This window comes from Schistocerca nitens, chromosome 2 (assembly GCF_023898315.1).
Source record: "Schistocerca nitens isolate TAMUIC-IGC-003100 chromosome 2, iqSchNite1.1, whole genome shotgun sequence".
NCBI classification, from domain to species: domain Eukaryota; kingdom Metazoa; phylum Arthropoda; class Insecta; order Orthoptera; family Acrididae; genus Schistocerca; species Schistocerca nitens.
In genome coordinates, this window is record NC_064615.1 from 3,384,572 (window position 1) to 3,403,063 (window position 18,492).

Consider the following 18,492-nt stretch of genomic DNA (forward strand, 5'->3'; position numbering starts at 1 on the left):
TGAGATCACTGATGGTAGACACATAGTCCGCAATATTATGCAGCAAAGCAGTATCTTTCACTCATCTTTGATGATGCTGTTGGTAGATATTTAAGTTCCTGCAACAAAGTTTGTATCTGTTCAGGTTGAAATCATAGTATTTCAGGTAATGCACATTCTGACTCATGAACATCACTGAAATTGTGGCACCAAGTAATGTAATCTGGGGTGTCATCATATCGAAACCCATTGATTGAGCACATTGCAGTAGATAAACTATAATTCTTCATATGTGACCTGGACAGTTGTGTGTCATAAGGGGGAAGGAATGGGTTTGCAAAGACTGGCATGGAAGCATGATGGTAAGGGAATGAGAGGCGATCAGGATGGTGCACTTTCACACAAAAATCTTATTCAGGAGCAGGAACACATGTTTTTAGTGGTCTATTTTGATCTCCTTTCATAATGAAGTCAATAAGGTCTGAGGTAGATCATTGCAGGTCATCATACTCACAATTTTATATACAAGGAGGGAGAGACACACTCTTTTTCTGTGTGTGTTCAAGTGTTGTGATGATGGAACATTAACCTGATAAACAACAATAGCCTAAAAACATAGGTTATGTACAAACCTGTCATTACTTACCATGCCTGATCTACAAGGTAGCAAAGGCAATGCTGAATCTTCTCATCCATGTGACTGTTGCATGACTGCCAACTTGATCTGTGTGGAATTAACCTCAGGCAGATGTTACTACTTGAACTCAAAACAGTACATCTCCCAAGTAGCTGCACTCTCTATCACATCTTTTCAAAACTTATTGTCATTGGGTGTGCAGCAACTCAGTTAACAGAGCAAAAGGCCACAGACCAAACAAAAGCATTTTGTCTTGGTACAAATTCAGTGGGAATATATTAAGTACATGAAATTCAGTTCTTCTGGATACAAAACTAGTTTCCAGTATTGAGCAGCATGTGCAATAATGTTTATGCAGAACAAAAATCCATAATAACTCATCCAGTGATGCATTAAAAGTAATTTATAGGCACATCTTCAAATTTGTTTGTGGTGCTCTTGACAGAAGCTGTTTTACATAGAAGAGTTTGCAGACAACAGAAATTCTCCTCATTTCATTTAAAATTGATAGTTATCACCTTTACACACTTGTGAGGCATAATGACTTCTTGCCACTATCCTAAGTTCCAAATTTATTTCCTAACCATAATTTTTTATCAACCTTTTGGTAGCTCAGAAGTGTTCAGAGTAACAAAACATGTGATGACCAAAGTAAGGCATGAATAATGAAGAGTTTTCTACCATGGTTCATTGAAAGGTGCACACTGTTTTATGGCATTTATGTAGAATTTCTGATGCATCATGAGATCAATGTTCAGTTGTCCTAGACAGTTGTTGTTGTAGTCTTCAGTGTGAAAATTGGTTTGGTGCAGCTATCCATGCTACTCTATCCTATGTGAGCCTCTTGGTCTATGAATAATTACTACAACCTACCTCTTTTGAATCTGCTCACTGTATTCATCTATTGATCCACTCTATAATTTTTATCCCCCCCCCCCCCCCACACACACACACACATACTACCCTCCAATATTGAATTGGTGATACCATGATGTTTCATAATGTGTCCTTTGAACTGATCCTTTCTTTTGGTCAAAATGTGCCACAGATTTCTTGTCTCCCCAATTCCGTTCAGTACCTCCTCATTAGTTACATGATCTACCGGTCTAATCTCCAACATTCTTCTATAGCGCCACATCTGCACACATTTTTGCCTGAACTGTTTATTGTCCCTGTTTCACTTCTATACATGGCTACAATCCAGCAAATACCTGCAGCAAAGACATTGTAACACTCAAATCTAGTACTCTCTTCTTCAGAAATGCTTTTCTTGCCATTGCCAGTCTATGTTTTATGTCCTCTCTACTTTGGCTATTATAAGTTATTTTGCTGCCCAAATAGCAAAACTCATCTACAATGTTAAGTGCCTCGTTTCCTAATCTATTTCCATTAGCATCACCTGACTTAATCTGAGTGCATTCCATTATCCTTGTTTTGCTTTTGTTGATGTTATCTTATACCCTCCTTTCAAGACACTGTCCATTCCATTCTTTCCTATGCTGTCCCTGACAGTATTACAATGTAATCGGTAGACTGCAAAGTTCTTATTCCCTTGACTACCTCTCTCCATACAAACGGAGTGGCTGTTAATGCATTGGTATGTTGCTAAAGTCAGTCATCATGCTTTCATTCACAAGGTAAAACTGTTGTGTGTCACTTCAGTAGTGAACCAAATCAGATGCACTTTTAACCTGTTCTTGGACACTGAGTGATCATGCATAGGAAGGTTCATAAAACATTGCATATACAGACAGTAAACAGCATCATCATCATCATCATCATCATCATTTAAGACTGATTATTCCTTTCAGCATTCAGTCTGGAGCATAGCCCCCCTTATAAAATTCCTCCATGATCCCCTATTCAGTGCTAACATTGGTGCCTCTTCTGATGTTAAGCCTATTGCTTCAAAATCATTCTTAACCGAGTCTAGGTACCTTCTCCTTCATCTACCCTGACTCCTCCTACCCTCTACTGCTGAACCCATGAGTCTCTTGAGTAACCTTGCTTCTCCCATGCGTGTAACATGACCCCACCATCTAAGCCTGTTCGCCCTGACTGCTACATCTATAGAGTTCATTCACAGTTTTTCTTTGATTTCTTCATTGTGGACACCCTCCTGCCATTGTTCCCATCTACTAGTACCTGCAATCATCCTAGCTACTTTCATATCCGTAACCCCAACCTTATTGATAAGGTAACCTGAATCCACCCAGCTTTCGCTCCCATACAACAAAGTTGGTCGAAAGATTGAACGGTGCACAGATAACTTAGTCTTGGTACTGACTTCCTTCTTGCAGGAGAGAGTAGATCGTAGCTGAGGGCTCACTGCATTAGCTTTGCTACACCTCGCTTCCAGTTCTTTCACTATGTTGCCATCCTGTGAGAATATGCATCCTAAGTACTTGAAACCATCCACGTGTTCTAACTTTGTTACTCCTATTTGGCACTCAATCAGTTTACATCTCTTTCCCACTGACATTACTTTCGTTTTGGAGATGCCAATCTTCATACCATAGTCCTTACATTTCTGATCTAGCTCTGAAATATTACTTTGCAAATTTTCAATCGAATCTGCCATCACAACTAAGTCATCTGCATATGCGAGACTGCTTATTTTGTGTTCACATATCTTAATCTCACCCAGCCAGTCTATTGTTTTCAACATATGATTCATAAATAATATGAACAACAGTGGAGACAGGTTGCAGCCTTGTCTTACTCCTGAAACTACTCTGAACCATGAACTCAATTTACCGTCAACTCTAACTGCTGCCTGACTATCTGTGTAAAGACCTTTAATTGCTTGCAAAAGTTTGCCTCCTATTCCATAATCTCGTAGAACAGACAATAACTTCCTCCTAGGAACCCAGTCATATGCCTTTTCTAGATCTATAAAGTGTGACAAAGCAGTTCCTTTGATAGTTCTTACTTTTGTAGGTGCACCATTCAAACCAGTGAGCACATGTGTAAGAAAGTGTGAGGAAAGTGTAGCTGGTTCAACCTGTACTATAACTCTCTCCACAGCTGTCTGCATGCTGTTAGTGAGAGTTGCTTGCTTGCTCCACTCCCACCATTCTGCAGAGAAGAGTATCAGGGTGTTGCTAACAAATAGTATACCATTCTTTTGAACCAAATCAACTTGATTACAGAACTAAGTTTGTTGTTATTGTCATTCAATTCTTCCTATGAGTAACATATTTGTGATATTTCAGAAATGAAGTCAAGGCTCTGAGAGGATCTTCTTACTTAAGAGGTGTTTACATGGCTTTCATGGTGTTTACAGAAAGAACATCATTGTACATTACTGTGATTGCATACGTTCTGCTGGGGAACACCATTACAGCAGATAGGGTATGTGTCTTCTACATGTCTGAAAATAGGCAGTTCGTTATAGCAATTGTAGTAAGAAATAATGGAAAATAATGTAAATGGAAATTGTTGCAGGTATTTTCATTGGCACAATTTTTCAACTTACTGCAGTTGTGCATGGCCATATGTTATCCACAGGCAGTTCAGAGTTTAGCTGAAACCAGAGTATCCATTTCAAGAATTGAGGTATTGTTGCTTTTGCATTTAAGACTTGCACATAAAATTACATTACCAGTGAAATACAACAATAAAACAATAATTTTTAATACATAATGTGTATGTTTCAGTTAATGAATTTAAATCTGGATGAAGAGTCACTTGAAAATTAATGTAGTCATGTGTTCATAGAAAAATCTATTATTTTTGTAATTATGTTGACAAATTTAATCCTTTCAAGATGGAGCCCAAGTATCACTTAGGCACTGCCCCATAGCCAATGCCAAAATGAGACACAGGCTCCATCTCAAAAACATTAATGTCACAGTAAGAATGAAAACACAAAGTACAGAATGTTCAAACAACTAAATATTCATCAAAATTCCATTACAACTATACTTGCAAATTTTAGTTACTTTTTATCTTTAGCTTCTGAGAGAGTACTTGGTGATGACAAAATTATGTATCTTTAGTGTTTAGCATAAACTATTGTTAGCCCATCATTGTTTTGGGAGTGAGAAATACAGTGTTTTTTTTCTGTGCTAGTGCAGTTTATAGTATTAGTTTTTGTTGTTTTTGTTTTGATCCAAAAGAACTTTTTTTGTATATAACTTTTCAAATGAGTGACAGAGTGATTCATGATATTGTAATATCATCTGGTTAATTTTATTTTTCCGTTCCTTAGCTTTTCTTGTTACAAGAAGAACACATACCAAAAATGCCAGTACCAAGTAATCTCAATGGAAGTGAGAAGGAGAAAGAAAAAGAAAGTAAAATAGGTGTTGTTATGAATAAAGTATGTGCTAAATGGAGCCCTGCTTCTATAACAGAGACTTTAACAGATGTCACTCTGCATATAAAGCCAGGAACGTTATGTGCAATTGTGGGCCCAGTTGGATCAGGAAAGGTATAAAGTCAACTTTCAACATATCTGTTTGTTAGAAATTAAATGGCAGCTCTCAGATGTTTTTGTTCCTTTTCAACCCCATTCAAAATTTTTGTGATTGGCAACTTTAGTTTGGAAGCAGCATTTCAAGACAGAGTACAGTATGTTATCATTGTCATGCTCCCATTGTTGTTTGTATCTTCATAAAACATGCAACACAGCAAACCCATACACTCAAAAAAGTTGTGTCTCAATGATAATTTGTTCCTTAACGGATGAAAGTGTACAGTTTTCTGTGTTTTTAACTTATATGATCTCAGCCATGGCTCACACAGAATTGATGTGACATTTTTTCCCTTGTTGAATTTAATTTTATGTGTCATTTACTGAATTTACTGTGTCTAATAACTTGTGTGCATATTTCACTCACTGAGATGTGTGTGTTCCCTCTAGGATGCACTGTCTCTTAATTGAAAATATATTCATATATTTGTTACTCATTCATCTCATAATTTTCAGAGCTCACTGATTCATGCAATTCTCCAAGAGTTGCCTCTGAGCTCAGGTTCACTGGCACTTGACAGAACCGTCTCGTATGCTTCTCAAGAACCATGGCTTTTTGTTGGTTCTGTACGGCAGAATATTTTGTTTGGACAGCCTTATGAACACAAAAAGTATCAACAAGTTGTCAATGCCTGTGCATTGAAAAGAGACTTTGAACTCTTTCCATTTGGGGACAAGACAATTGTAGGTGAACGAGGAGTTTCTCTCAGTGGTGGACAAAGAGCAAGAATAAACTTAGCAAGGTAACAGTAATTTAATATTCAAAACATCTTATTATTAATATAAATATTTCTTTTTACAAGTCTTATAAATAAATGTATATTGGGTTTTATTACTATTACAGTTAAGTTAAATTATATTTAAGGAACTGGAACTTTCATCTTACTTTAAAATGTAGTACCAATTTCCTTTTTATCAAATACATATTCAAATGTACATATAAGCACCATGGATTTGGAAAATGTTAGTCAAGGAATATTTAACTCAACTTTTTGTATGAGACATCATGAAGTCATGGAGTAGGGCAGTCATGAAGATACAGTATTTCTTGACTTCTGAAAAGCATTTAACTTGGTATCACACCATCACTTATAAGTGGAAGTAGAATCATATCAGTATCAAACAAAATTTGTGACTGGGCTGAGAAATTATTTCCAAGAGGAAAAGGGGTCGAGGGATGGGGTCTTTCAAGATGTAGAGGAGGCTCTGCCAGTGATTGTAATGGGTGCAGTCAATTGCAAATTATGGCTCATGTTGGTACAAATGTTGGCTGTCACCTACGTATAGAGGCCATCCTCGGTTTCTGTGGGCGCTCGGCTTCCACATAGGGTGGAAGCTGACTGGTGTTTTGCAGCATTTGTCTCTGAATCAATCACAGTCCTGTAGTTTGGAGATTCATACAATTTTGTAATGAACTTGGATGTGAAGTTTGAACCTTACCCCAGATTTAAACATAACCAAATCCTTGTTGACAAATGAAAAGTGAGTGAAGACAAACTAAGCATAAGGAGAGCCATGCATGGAGTGTTCTACAAACCTGGAAGTAAAACTCTATCTACTAGTTTGGGGGAAAAAACCCTAAGAAGTTTTGGTCTTACAATAACTCAGTAAATAGAGCAAAGGCATAGATCTAGTAACTCAGTGAGAATAGTGGCACAAAAATGGAGGAGACAAGGCCAAAATATCAAATTCATTATTCCAAAATTGTTTAACTGAGAAAATTGTATTACTGCTCCTCATTTTAATCATCACACTAACACCAGAATAAATGAAGTTAGGTTACTGTGGAAAGAACAACAATGACAATGAATGTGGAGAGAACACCAGTGACATTTGCTCAGTAGATGTAAAGCAATGGGAACTCCTGAGGTAACTAGTCTGTCATAAGCTGCTGGCAGAACAAAGCTTTGCAAATGGACCAGAAAAATGTGCATTCCATTATCAATTTTGAGGATGCACACAGCTATAGGCTTGTATTGTTGACATCATCTTTCATAGAATCTTGTAGATTTTGTGCTCACACGTTACAATCATTCTTGATACCGATAATCTCCTACGAAGGAATCAAAAAGGATCCACAGACAAAATATTGTGAAACTTCACTCGTTCTGCCCATCCATGAGACCTAGAAGACAGTAGATACCAGTGCCAGGAGGAATTTGGCACAGTTCCAGACAGTAGCCCAATGAACAAATTTGAGCTTTTGTACTGTCAGTCCATCTCTTTGATTTAATTGAAGAGTTCCTACCAAACAAAACACAGAATGCCACTCTTAACTGACATAAATCTTCACATGTAAAAGCATTTCAGGTATATTCCAAGGAAGTGTTATAGGACCATTACTATTCACAATATGCATGCATTGTCTACTGGTTAATGTGAGAAGTTCCACAAGGTTGTTCAGTGGTGATGTCTCTGTATAAAGAGAAGTGGCAGTGTAAGAAAATTGTATAAAAATGCAGGAAGGCACACAGAGGATTGATACTTGGTGCAGAGAGTAGCAGTTGACTCTAAAAGTAAACAAATGTATTTCATTCTGCAAAAATAGACAGAAAAAACCATTAATGTTTGATTAAACTACCAGACAATCACTGGTAAAAGTCACATCCAATAAATATATGGACTATGACCAAAGAGTAATTTAAAGAAAACAACTACATAGAACTAATGATAGGAAAGGCAGATGCTAGATCAGGAAGTGGAGTCCACCTTCAGATGGTTATTAAATTGTAGTTTCACCAGTACTAGGGTATTCCTCTGTAGTCTAAGAACCTTACCAGCTAGGACTGAGGAAGGAAAGAGAAGATTTACAGCAGAACAGCATCTTTCATCATGAATTTGGCAAAAGAGTCCTGATCAGTCGCCTATTTGGATCTCTGGGAGGGGACTGCCAATGGGAGAGAGGATTGACTAACGAATGAAACAGTAACACTCTACAAATCAGAACACAGAATCTCAGGAGTCTGAATGTGGTAGGGAAGCTAGAAAAGCTGAAAAGGAAAATCTAAAGATTCAGTCTAGATATATTGTGTGTCAGTGAAATGAAATGGAAAGAAGATAAGTATTTCTGGCCAGATGGATATGGGGTTATATCAATGGTGCAACTAGAGTAGGATTCATCATAGCAAGGTGGAAGAGAGTGAGTTACTGTGAGCAGTTTGTTGGTAGTGTTATAGTCATCACAACCGATAACAAATGAATTTCCAGTCATGACGGTTCAGGTGTAAATTCTGATGTTACAAGCAGTAGATGGAGGATAGAAAAAAGTATATGAGGATACTGAACATGTAATTCAGTGTGTAAAAGGAAATGAAAATCTAATAATCATGGGTGACTGGAATGCTGTAGAGGTGAAGAAATAGAAGACAGAGTTGTGGGAGGAAATGCCATTGGTAGTAGGACTGAGAGAGAAGAAAGGCCAATTTTTGCTAGTAATAGAAGACACACCATTAAAAAATTGCAAGAGGAGGTGGTGTACTCAGAAAAGGCCTGGTGACATGATAAGATTCGGTCTGTATTACAACGTGGTCAGACAGAGCTTCTGAAATCAGAGGTTGGATTGTAAGTGTTACCCAGGAGCAGATATGGGTTTAGAAACAATTTAGAAATGATGTAGAGTGAATGAAGTTTAAGAGAATCATCAGAAGAATCAATGTGGAAAGAAGTTGGATGCCGAAGTACTAAGGAATGAAAAGATATGTTGATAGTTTCCTATGGCAGTAGATACTGCACTAATGAATACCACAATAGTCAGTTCAGTTGAAGACAAATGGACGTGACTAAAAAGGGCAGAAGTTCTCAAAGGCTGTAGATGCTGCAAACATGAATATCATGATAGACAGTTCAATTGGAGAGAAATGGGCATCTGTAAAAGAGACAAGAGTTGGGCAGAGGAGGTACAAAGAAGGTAAGAATGAAGGCACTGTGAGTAACAGAAGAAATACTGTAATAAATTGACAAAAAAAAAGGATGTACAAAAATGTACAGGCAAAGACAGGAACACAGCAATACAGGTCACTTAGGAATTAAATAGGAAGTGCAAGAATGTTGAAGCAAAATGGTTACAGAAAAGATTCAAGGAAATCAATAGGAAAATGGTCATCAGGACTGATTCAGCATACAGAAAAGGCAGAACAGCCTTTGGTGAAGTTAAAAGTAGAGGCATGAACATTAACTCTCCATTATTCAAGCGATAATTACTGACATGATCACTCACGTGGCTGGCAGGTGTCATCCACTACATAAACAATGTATTTGAACGATTTGAATGGTATATATGAATGATTTTGGAAGTGTTTTATTTAAATCTAAACATAATACACAAATACAGTAACAAATATTTTTGGCAACTGTTCATTAATACCGCCAGTATTTTTCTGATAGAAGCCATCTTCTCTCTTTGAACACCTCTATGAAGGATACTTCCAACCTCAAGTGAAACCTGAATTGGTTTTCACTTGTGCATATGTACCATGAATGAAGCCCATTGCTGTTTGAGTTATTCCACAACTTCAAAAAACTCACTCTACAATCTCTCAGAGATCCTAGATTACATACCAGTGAAAGCCATGATTTCTGTAACAGCTGTTTCTTTAGCATTCCTTTTTCTAGAAAAGTTGCCATAACTTCATTGATATAAATATTAGTACATATTGAAATAATGGGTATTCTATTTTCATCCAAAAATGATTTCATGATATGTTTTTCTGTCTTTGTTATACGAGGTTCATTTTGGAGCCCAGGTAAATGCATAATAATACTAGTAATATTATAAGATCTTGTTCTAACATTGGTAAAATATTTACTTTTTCTCCATTTAGCTATTGCATTTTTTCTTAAAAAGAAGTGCTTTCTCTTTAATTACTTTTTCCTGTGATTCATATACATCATTTTCTGACACCTTTTTCTGAAGCATCACCACCTGTCATGTTTGTTCTCTGAGTCAGCTACACCACTGTTAGGATCTTCATCACTCAGCTGATGGAATTATTCCAGCCATACAACAGGATCTCTGTTGAACTCTGCCCTAGGGTATTTTTTTTTTTTGACATTTATTCCACAAAGTAAAAGTATAGAAACTGTTTACTTTTTGTAGGTAATTATTCTATGTAAAAAGCAAATTAACTGTGATTAGTTTCAATGTACCCAAAATTATGCATATGAAAGTCAGATTGAACATAGGTAAGTAGCAGAATGATATACACTCACCTTTAAACTCCCTGGCAGATTAAAACTGTGTGCCAGACTGAGACTCAAACTCGGGACCTTTGCCTTTCACGGGCAAGTGCTCTACCATCTGAGCTACCCAAGCATGACTCATGACCTGGGTAGCTCAGATGGTAGAGCACTTGCCCGTGAAAGGCAAAGGTCCAGAGTTTGAGTCTTGGTCCGGCACACAGTTTTCATCTGCCAGGAAGTTTTATATCAGTGCACACTCTGCTGCAGAGTGAAAATCTCATTCTGGATACACTCACCTTGTTTCAGATTGTAGCAATAGTGCTTGTTCAGATGGCTAGTGTCCTCCAAGCTCTAAAAATGTTTCATAAACAATACACCACTGTGTAACTGGAAAACAGTTATGGCTGAAATTAATGGATGGGGAATTAATGGAAAGGTTTTGAAAATGGCATGAACTCAATTCAGCCCATTCAGACAAAACAGAGAGGGAAAATCATGTGGATAATAAGTGTCATCCGTGCAAGCAATGGAGGGTCAGTCGTACAAGAGGAGTTCCACTGCTAAACTCAGAAGAGAGGGCAGGTAGATGGAACAAGTAGTTTGAAGGCCTCTACAAGGTGGATGAACTGTCTAATGGTTTGATAGAAGAGTAAATGTGGATCAGTATGGAAGACAAAAGGTACGCATTATTAGCCAGAATTTAACAGAGCTTTGGAGGTTTGCACCAAATAAAGCAGATGGCATAGACAACATTCCTTCAGTATTTCTTAAAGAATTGGGGGAGTCCAGAATCTATTAGATTCATGACAATACCATCAGACTTTCAGAAAAACATCATCGACATGATCCCTAAGATAGCAAGGGTGGATAAGTGTGAGGACTACATACAAAAGAATGGAAAATAAAGCTGAGAATCTTTTTGTTGATTATGTTTGGCTTTAGGAAAGGAAAATGTACAAGACAGTCAGTTCTGACATTGAGACTGATAATGGAAGCAAGCATTAAGGAAAATCAAGACACATTCACAGGATTTGTTGACCTAGAAAAAGTGATTGACAATGTAGAATGGTGTAAGATATTCAAAATTTGGAGGAAAATAGGTGTAAGCAGTAGAGAAAGATTGGTAATGTACAATATGTATGAGAACGGAGAGAACGTAACAAGATTGGAAGACCATAAATGAAGTGCTCAGATTAGAAAGGCTATAAGACAGGGACTGGTCTTTAGCCTCTGCTGTTTAGTACGTACATTGATGAAGTGATGACAAAAAAAAAAAGGAAGGTTCAGGACTACAATAAAAATTTGGGGTGAAAGGATATTGACGATAAGATTCACTGATGATATTGCTGTCCTCAATAAAAGTGAGGAACAATCACAGGACCATTTGAAAGGAATGAAGAATTTAATGAGTGCACACCATGGATTGAGAATAAACTGAAGAAATATGAAAGTAAATAGAAGTAGCAGAAATGAGTTTAGCGAGAAATTTAATATAAAGATTTGAGACTACAAAGAATGTGAAGTGAAGGAATTTCGCTATCTTGGAAGCAAAATAACACATGACAAATGAACCAAGGAGGACATAAAAAGCAGATTATCACAGGCAAGAGAGAGCCATCCATTACCAAAAGATATCTCTTAGTACCAAATATCAGCTTTAGTTTAAGGAAAAACTTTTTGACTATGTACGAGGGGCGTTCAGAAAGTAAGCTCCGATCGGTCGCGAAATGGAAACGACTATGAAAATCCGATAAAGCTTTGCACAGATGTGTTGGGTAGTGTCTCTAGTATAACCCCAGTTAGCATCACGTCGCTCTTCTCATTTCTGAGCTCGCAGTGAGTGCGTAAAGATGTCTAGAAAATAGTGTCTGCCGCCAAGTACGAGGGCCTGGTGAGACATTTCGCCTGAAGCTATGCAGCTAACATTACATAACTGTCGTGCTGTTTCTTCTTCAAGACAATTCTCAGCCGCATTCTGCAGGGGCAATGAAGATGCTCCTGCATCGTTTTCAAATGGAAATGTGAGATTACCCACAATACAGTCCGCAATTGTCTCCCCCTGAGTTTCATCTCTGGTCACATGAACCGCTGTCTTTGAAGACAACATTTTGACACAGACAACGAGGTGTAGGCCAGCGTGGAGAATTGGCGGAAAGCACTGGTGGCTGCCTTCTATGATGAGGCTATTGAAAAGTTGGTACAACACTATGACAAAAGTCTAAGTCAGAACGGCGACTACGTAGAGAAGTAGCTGAAAGGTGTAGCTAATTGTTACAAGTAAAACATTTCTGATGTTCACTGTGGTTTCAATTTGGCAATCAATCGGAGCTTACTTTCTGAACAGGCCTCGTATGTTTGGCACATAACATTGCATGGACATGATTCATGGTCACTGGAAAAATGGAAAAGAAGAGAATCAAAGCATTTGAAGTGTGGTGCTGCAGAAGGATGTTCAAAATTTGATAAGATAAAATATGAGGAGGTCCTCTGCAGAATCAATGAGGAAAGGAACATGCGGAAAGCCTGACTAGAGGAAGGGACAGGGTAATAGGACCTCTGTTAAGATATCAGGGAATAACTTCCATGGTACTAGATGGAGATGAAGAGGGTAAACTAGGTGAAGACAGAAATTTTAATATATCCAACAAATAAAGGTGGATGCAAGTGCTACACTGACATGAAGATGTTGGTGCAAGAGAGGAATGTGTGGCAGGCAGCTTGATGAGTTGAAAAAAAAGGGACATTAATATGCAAGTACATATGGAAGACCTGATCAGGCATTCTTCCCACACACCCTTAGCAACTGGAACAGGGAAGAGGGGAAGTGACAGTGGAGCACAAAGTACCCTCCACCATACACCATAAGGTAGCTTATGGAGAATAAGAGTAGGTGTTCTTTATTATTTTGTGCCAGTTCTTCTCACACAGCTTTCAGCGGACTGTACCAGCAGGTTTTTGAGACACGGTTAAGCCATAGCGATTTTTCTAGTGTGGAAATGCAAAAATACTGAGGATCAGATACAAAGGAAGATGAGAGCCTTCAAGCTGGCAAAAGAATACTCATGAAAGAATTGGTGCAACACACGAAACTTCATTTTACTTTTATGTAATACTTCGACAGCCTCATTTCTTCTTCATGAAAAGCTTATAAATGGGTTAATGTAATGCAAGTGAAATCAGAAATTTGATCAAAAATGATACATTTTTATTGAAATAAGATATGCGAAGAAATTCCATAAACTGTTTTCTTTGTTTCTGTCATGCAATCTTATTAACTAGCTCATCACAATCAATAATTTCAGACACATTTCATATTTACAACAAAGTGTAAAGTCAGAGTTTATCATGCCACTCTTGAGCTAGGACTCCAAGTATGTGCCTGGTCCAACCACCATTAAATTTGTATCTATTTTTATGTCACTTTGTAATTAGCAGAGTACTGCTATGAAATTTCCTTTGTTTTTAGTTAATCCTGGTGGATGAAGTTGTTTTTGCTATACCTTAATTAAAATAACTTTGTGATTGATGTTTCAAAAATTCAAGTGATAAAATCCAGCTGCCAGTGAATCATAGTTATTTCTCGAGCTCCACATGCTCACTGTGTCACCTGTTTTGCAGGAACTTACAGAGCATTATCAAACCTAGCTAACCATCTTAAAAATAGCTGTCCCTTACAACTAGAACCAAACTTATGCTCTGAGACTCTATTTTTAAGGCCTACATCTGAAATTGAAATTGAAAAGACACTTCATAGCAAAATCTAAAAAAAATCATCTGCTGGACAAGATCAAATCCCATGCTTCCTCCTTCATAATTGCAGTAACTTTATCAGTAAACCCCTAGCTCACATAATAAACTTCTCATTCCTGAATGGTACATTTCCTGGTATGCTCAAAATTGCAAAAATTATACCTGTCCACAAAAAAGGAAGCAAAGAGGATCCCAGTAATTATCGACCCATTGCACTGCTTTCAACTTTTAGTAAAGTATTTGAATATATAATGGCCACCAGAATCATGTCCTTTCTAGACAAAGAAAATATCCTGTCACCTGCTCAGTTCAGCTTCCAAAGTAAGAAAGCTACAACAGATGCAACACAAGAATTTCTAGATCATGCACTGGAGCTTGTGGACAAAAAACTCCCAGCCATAGGTATCTTCCTAGATCTAACAAAGGCATTCGACATGGTTAATCATAGTATACTTCTGCAAAAGATGCATTGCTATGGAATAAGAGGAAATGCCTATGACTGGTTTAAAAGCTATCTGGAAGATCGACAGCAGTATGTCGAATTAAATGAAACTAAGCTCTCAGGTACAGCTAGCACTGTACATTCCTCCATACATACCATAAAGCAAGGCATTCCCCAAGGCTCCGTCCTGGGCCCTTTGCTGTTCTTACTTTACATAAATGACCTTCCTCACAGCCTACCAAACACAAAAACCATTTTATTTGCTGACGACACCTCTATACTCATATCTGCGCCCGAACAAATTCTCCAATCTAATATAGATAGAACCACAGATGAAATAAGTCGATGGCTTCAAAGTAACAGGCTGCTGATTAATGCAAAAAAGACAATTGGAATAACCTTTCACACTGCCCAAAACAGAAATCCATTACTACCAACTATATCACTGGAAAAAAATAATGTTAAACTTGAAAATGAAATAAAATTTTTGGGGGTCACTATTACTGATACGCTCACATGGAAAAGGCACATTGACGTTACCAGCACAAAACTTAGTAAAGTATGCTTCATGATTAGATCAATAAGGAACGTCACTAACATAAGTACCCTAACCACAATGTACCATGCACTCTTTCACTCTGTACTTAACTATGGAATCATCTTCTGGGGCCAAAATTCTGAATCAATTAAGATAATCAAACTGCAAAAGAAGATATTCAGAACAATTATGTTCAAAAAACAGAGAGACACTAGTAAACCATTATTTAAGAAACTAAATATTTTGCCCCTCCCATGCCAATACATACTAGAATTATTATTCTTTACCAAAAAAAGTATCAACAAAATTAGCAAAAATATGGACTACCACGATTATGACACAAGATCAAAAACCTCTCTAAGAATACTTCCCCACTCAACAAAACTGTACAGTGATGGTGTCAAGTGCATGGGAATAAAATTATATAATCATCTTCCAACTTTTATACAAGAAATCCAAGAAATAAATAAATTCAAACAGACAGTGAAATCTCTTTTAATAAAAGAATGCTTTTATACCACCCAAGAATATTTGGAATCAAAATTGTCTTAGTGCATGATAATGTATCAAAGCTGAATGTTAAGTCAGTTTTGCCACATCATGTAACAATTCTCTGTAAAGCTGTAACTTTAAGTAACATAATTTTGTAGGTAATGTAAAATAAACTTTCTTCTGTATTCTTGTTTACTATTTTAGACTCCTGTAAACTGTATATTTGTATTGACTTATCCCATATCAGTTGTACAAGCCATTGTACTGATTTGATCTACCGGACAAATAATAAATAAATAAATAAAATGTGGCTGGCTTCAAGCTGGGAACAATATCCCTGCCCATGCAGTCTGTCAATTACTAAGTTATTTTAATCAACTTATAATGGTTCTGTGTTGTACGTAGATGTATAGATTCATATTAACCATTGCTACACTCCACCTCTTTCGATGTCAGTGTTGTTTCTGTTACTTATAATACATTTGTTACAGTTACAATGCTAAATATGTGCTTTTTCATGTTTGTGTGCAGTCTGTAGCTATTCTATTCAGTCAACTACACCTACATTATTTGATTTGTGAAAAAAGTGGTTCTGGAACTGTGACCTAAGTGTGTTGTTAAAAAGTAAGGTTCTATGTCAGAGATAGTGATAAAGGGAAGTATTCTCACAAATAAAGCACAGGATGCCTGAATCACTGTTTATTTTACCAGAAATAAAAAAAATTGTTATAAATTCTTTTGAAATAGTTTTAAGTATTTTGTTAGAACACACTGCTGTAAACCAATATCTTAATATTTACAGAGCTGTGTACAGAGATGCTGACATATATTTACTGGATGATCCACTGTCAGCAGTTGACACACATGTTGGGAAGCAACTGTTTCAGGACTGTGTCAATGGTTACTTGGCTACAAAGACACGTATTCTGGCCACTCACCAGCTGCAGTATCTAAAGGATGCTGAGCAGATAGTCATACTCAGAAATGTAAGATGTTTCACCTCTAATGATTGTTAATCAATGCAACTGTTTATTGATCTTTACCTTACACCATACAGTCTGTTCATACAGGATATTGATAGAAAATTAATGTTAGAATATTTATTTGTTTGCATGCACACACACACTGCAGACAGAAATTATATAATTACAAATAGACTAATACTGTATAATTGTTGTAAAACCAAATATTATAGAACAGTGTTGTGCAGTCCACTGTCAGTGATTTGTTGGTCTTAGATGTGGATTCCCATGTCAACAGTGAATCTGTACTTTTCCTTAAAAAGTCTGTGATCCTGAGCTGTTAACAAAGCCACCATACAGGTTGGAACTGGATGAGAAAGCCTCACAAGTTGTTGTAAATGGATTGTTGTGTATTCATGTTGCCTGGGACACCCAAAGAAAAGGTGATATGCATCCACTTCTCCTCCACAAGAGTGGGAAGCCTTTGAAAATGGTTACATAAACATGCATGGTTGAATTGAGTCTGGACATTTGAGAAGCAAGATGTCTAGGCATTAAATTTGTTTGAAATTTCGTAGACTAGGGGACCGAAGGGTAGATTGTTGCACATTCCTTCCTTTTGTGTCTTGTTGTTTCCTCCCATTCCCCCTGCAAGTCTTGTATCATGCCTCTGTGTAGGACATATCAGTAATCTGTAGTTAGGATTGCAGTCCAGATGGTGTATTCCAACACTTGGCCAACCTGTATACCATGTGGTTTTCAGTAAAACAGGTGCTGAAATTTTGAAGTATTGTTAGAGCAGTTAATAGTCACTGATTAGGGAATATAGAGGTGCTGTCATCTGTGAGGAGAAATGAAGTGTTTCTCAAATCACAATAAGTTTCGTGGTCATGATACATACTTCGTTGGTAGTCAGTACAAATATATGTTGCCTCGGCTACTATCTTAAAAACTGCACCAAAGTTCCGTTGTTACCATGAGTCCCATTGTTCAAGTCAAGATCAGTTATTACATTCACCTTAGACAATTTCAGTGGGAATGGAATGATAATAATACTGTGTCTAGGTGCTCTTATGATCTTCTTGAAGTCTCCTCAGCATCTAAATATGCTTAGGCTAGGGGAGGAAGAGTTCTAGTGATCCAGAAGTGTCCAGTTAAGCAACCTATGGTTAGTTTTGAGATGATTGATTTCAGATTCATATTGTTAGTTTTATATTGATTCCTTTTAAGAATAAATTTGGTGCAGAGGTACTGCTGGCATAGATGGACAGTAGGGCATGCGGTCAACCAAGTGTGTGTTGGTATAGGCAGAGCATATTGCTCCCAAACAAGGTCTTAGCACTCTATATTGGCATTTATTAATTCTCTTGTGGTAAGTATCAGGTGCAGATCCATAACAGACACTCCCATAGTCAACGAATGGACGTACTGTCGTGCGTTAAAATGTTTGTGCTGTGCCGATGTTCAAAACCCTCCAAGGTTCTGTCATAGCTCTGAATATACTAACAGCCATCTGACATTTCATAGCCACATGTTTTGTGTCCACCTTCCTTGATTTAACAGTGGATATATCCTGTCTATTTCTTCACAGCTACTGTTGGAGCACAAAGCACAAGCAGTGTGGTTGTAATTTGTAATTTACATTCTTTGACGGATGTACTTTCCATGTAAATACAGGTGTCATCTGCATGTTGCTGAACTTTCACCTTCTCTAAGAATATTCTATGTCAGTCAATGTGTAGATATTAAACAGAAGAGGTGTCAAAACAGATCCTTGCAGCAATCACAGACTTGTAGTTTGTGGTCTTCCTATACTCCCTTTATGTACGATTAGTAGCAACAAATCATAGAGAAAAGGTATTATGTGTAGGATATGCATTGTTCCTGTAGCTTTTGATCACCAACTTTCACCTCTGAATGAGGAAATATTTTGTTGTTGCTGAACTACATAGGGAGAAACAATCCTCATAATAAAATAAGGGAAGTCGGAACTTATATGGAAAGGTATGTTGTTGTTGTTGTGGTCTTCAGTCCTGA

The 18,492-nt window shown here is 37.3% G+C and overlaps 1 protein-coding gene across 1 annotated transcript in view; it reads left to right on the plus strand.

Annotated features, from left to right (window-relative positions):
- Nucleotides 1-18,492, plus strand: part of LOC126235664 (ATP-binding cassette sub-family C member 4-like) — a 166,546-nt gene that overhangs the window by 86,976 nt on the left and 61,078 nt on the right. Inside the window, exons 7-11 of the mRNA XM_049944384.1 lie at nt 3,832-3,970; nt 4,064-4,174; nt 4,830-5,051; nt 5,550-5,836; nt 16,296-16,479. Coding sequence (XP_049800341.1) covers nt 3,832-3,970; nt 4,064-4,174; nt 4,830-5,051; nt 5,550-5,836; nt 16,296-16,479 — 943 coding nt within the window. The remainder of the gene's footprint in view (nt 1-3,831; nt 3,971-4,063; nt 4,175-4,829; nt 5,052-5,549; nt 5,837-16,295; nt 16,480-18,492) is intronic.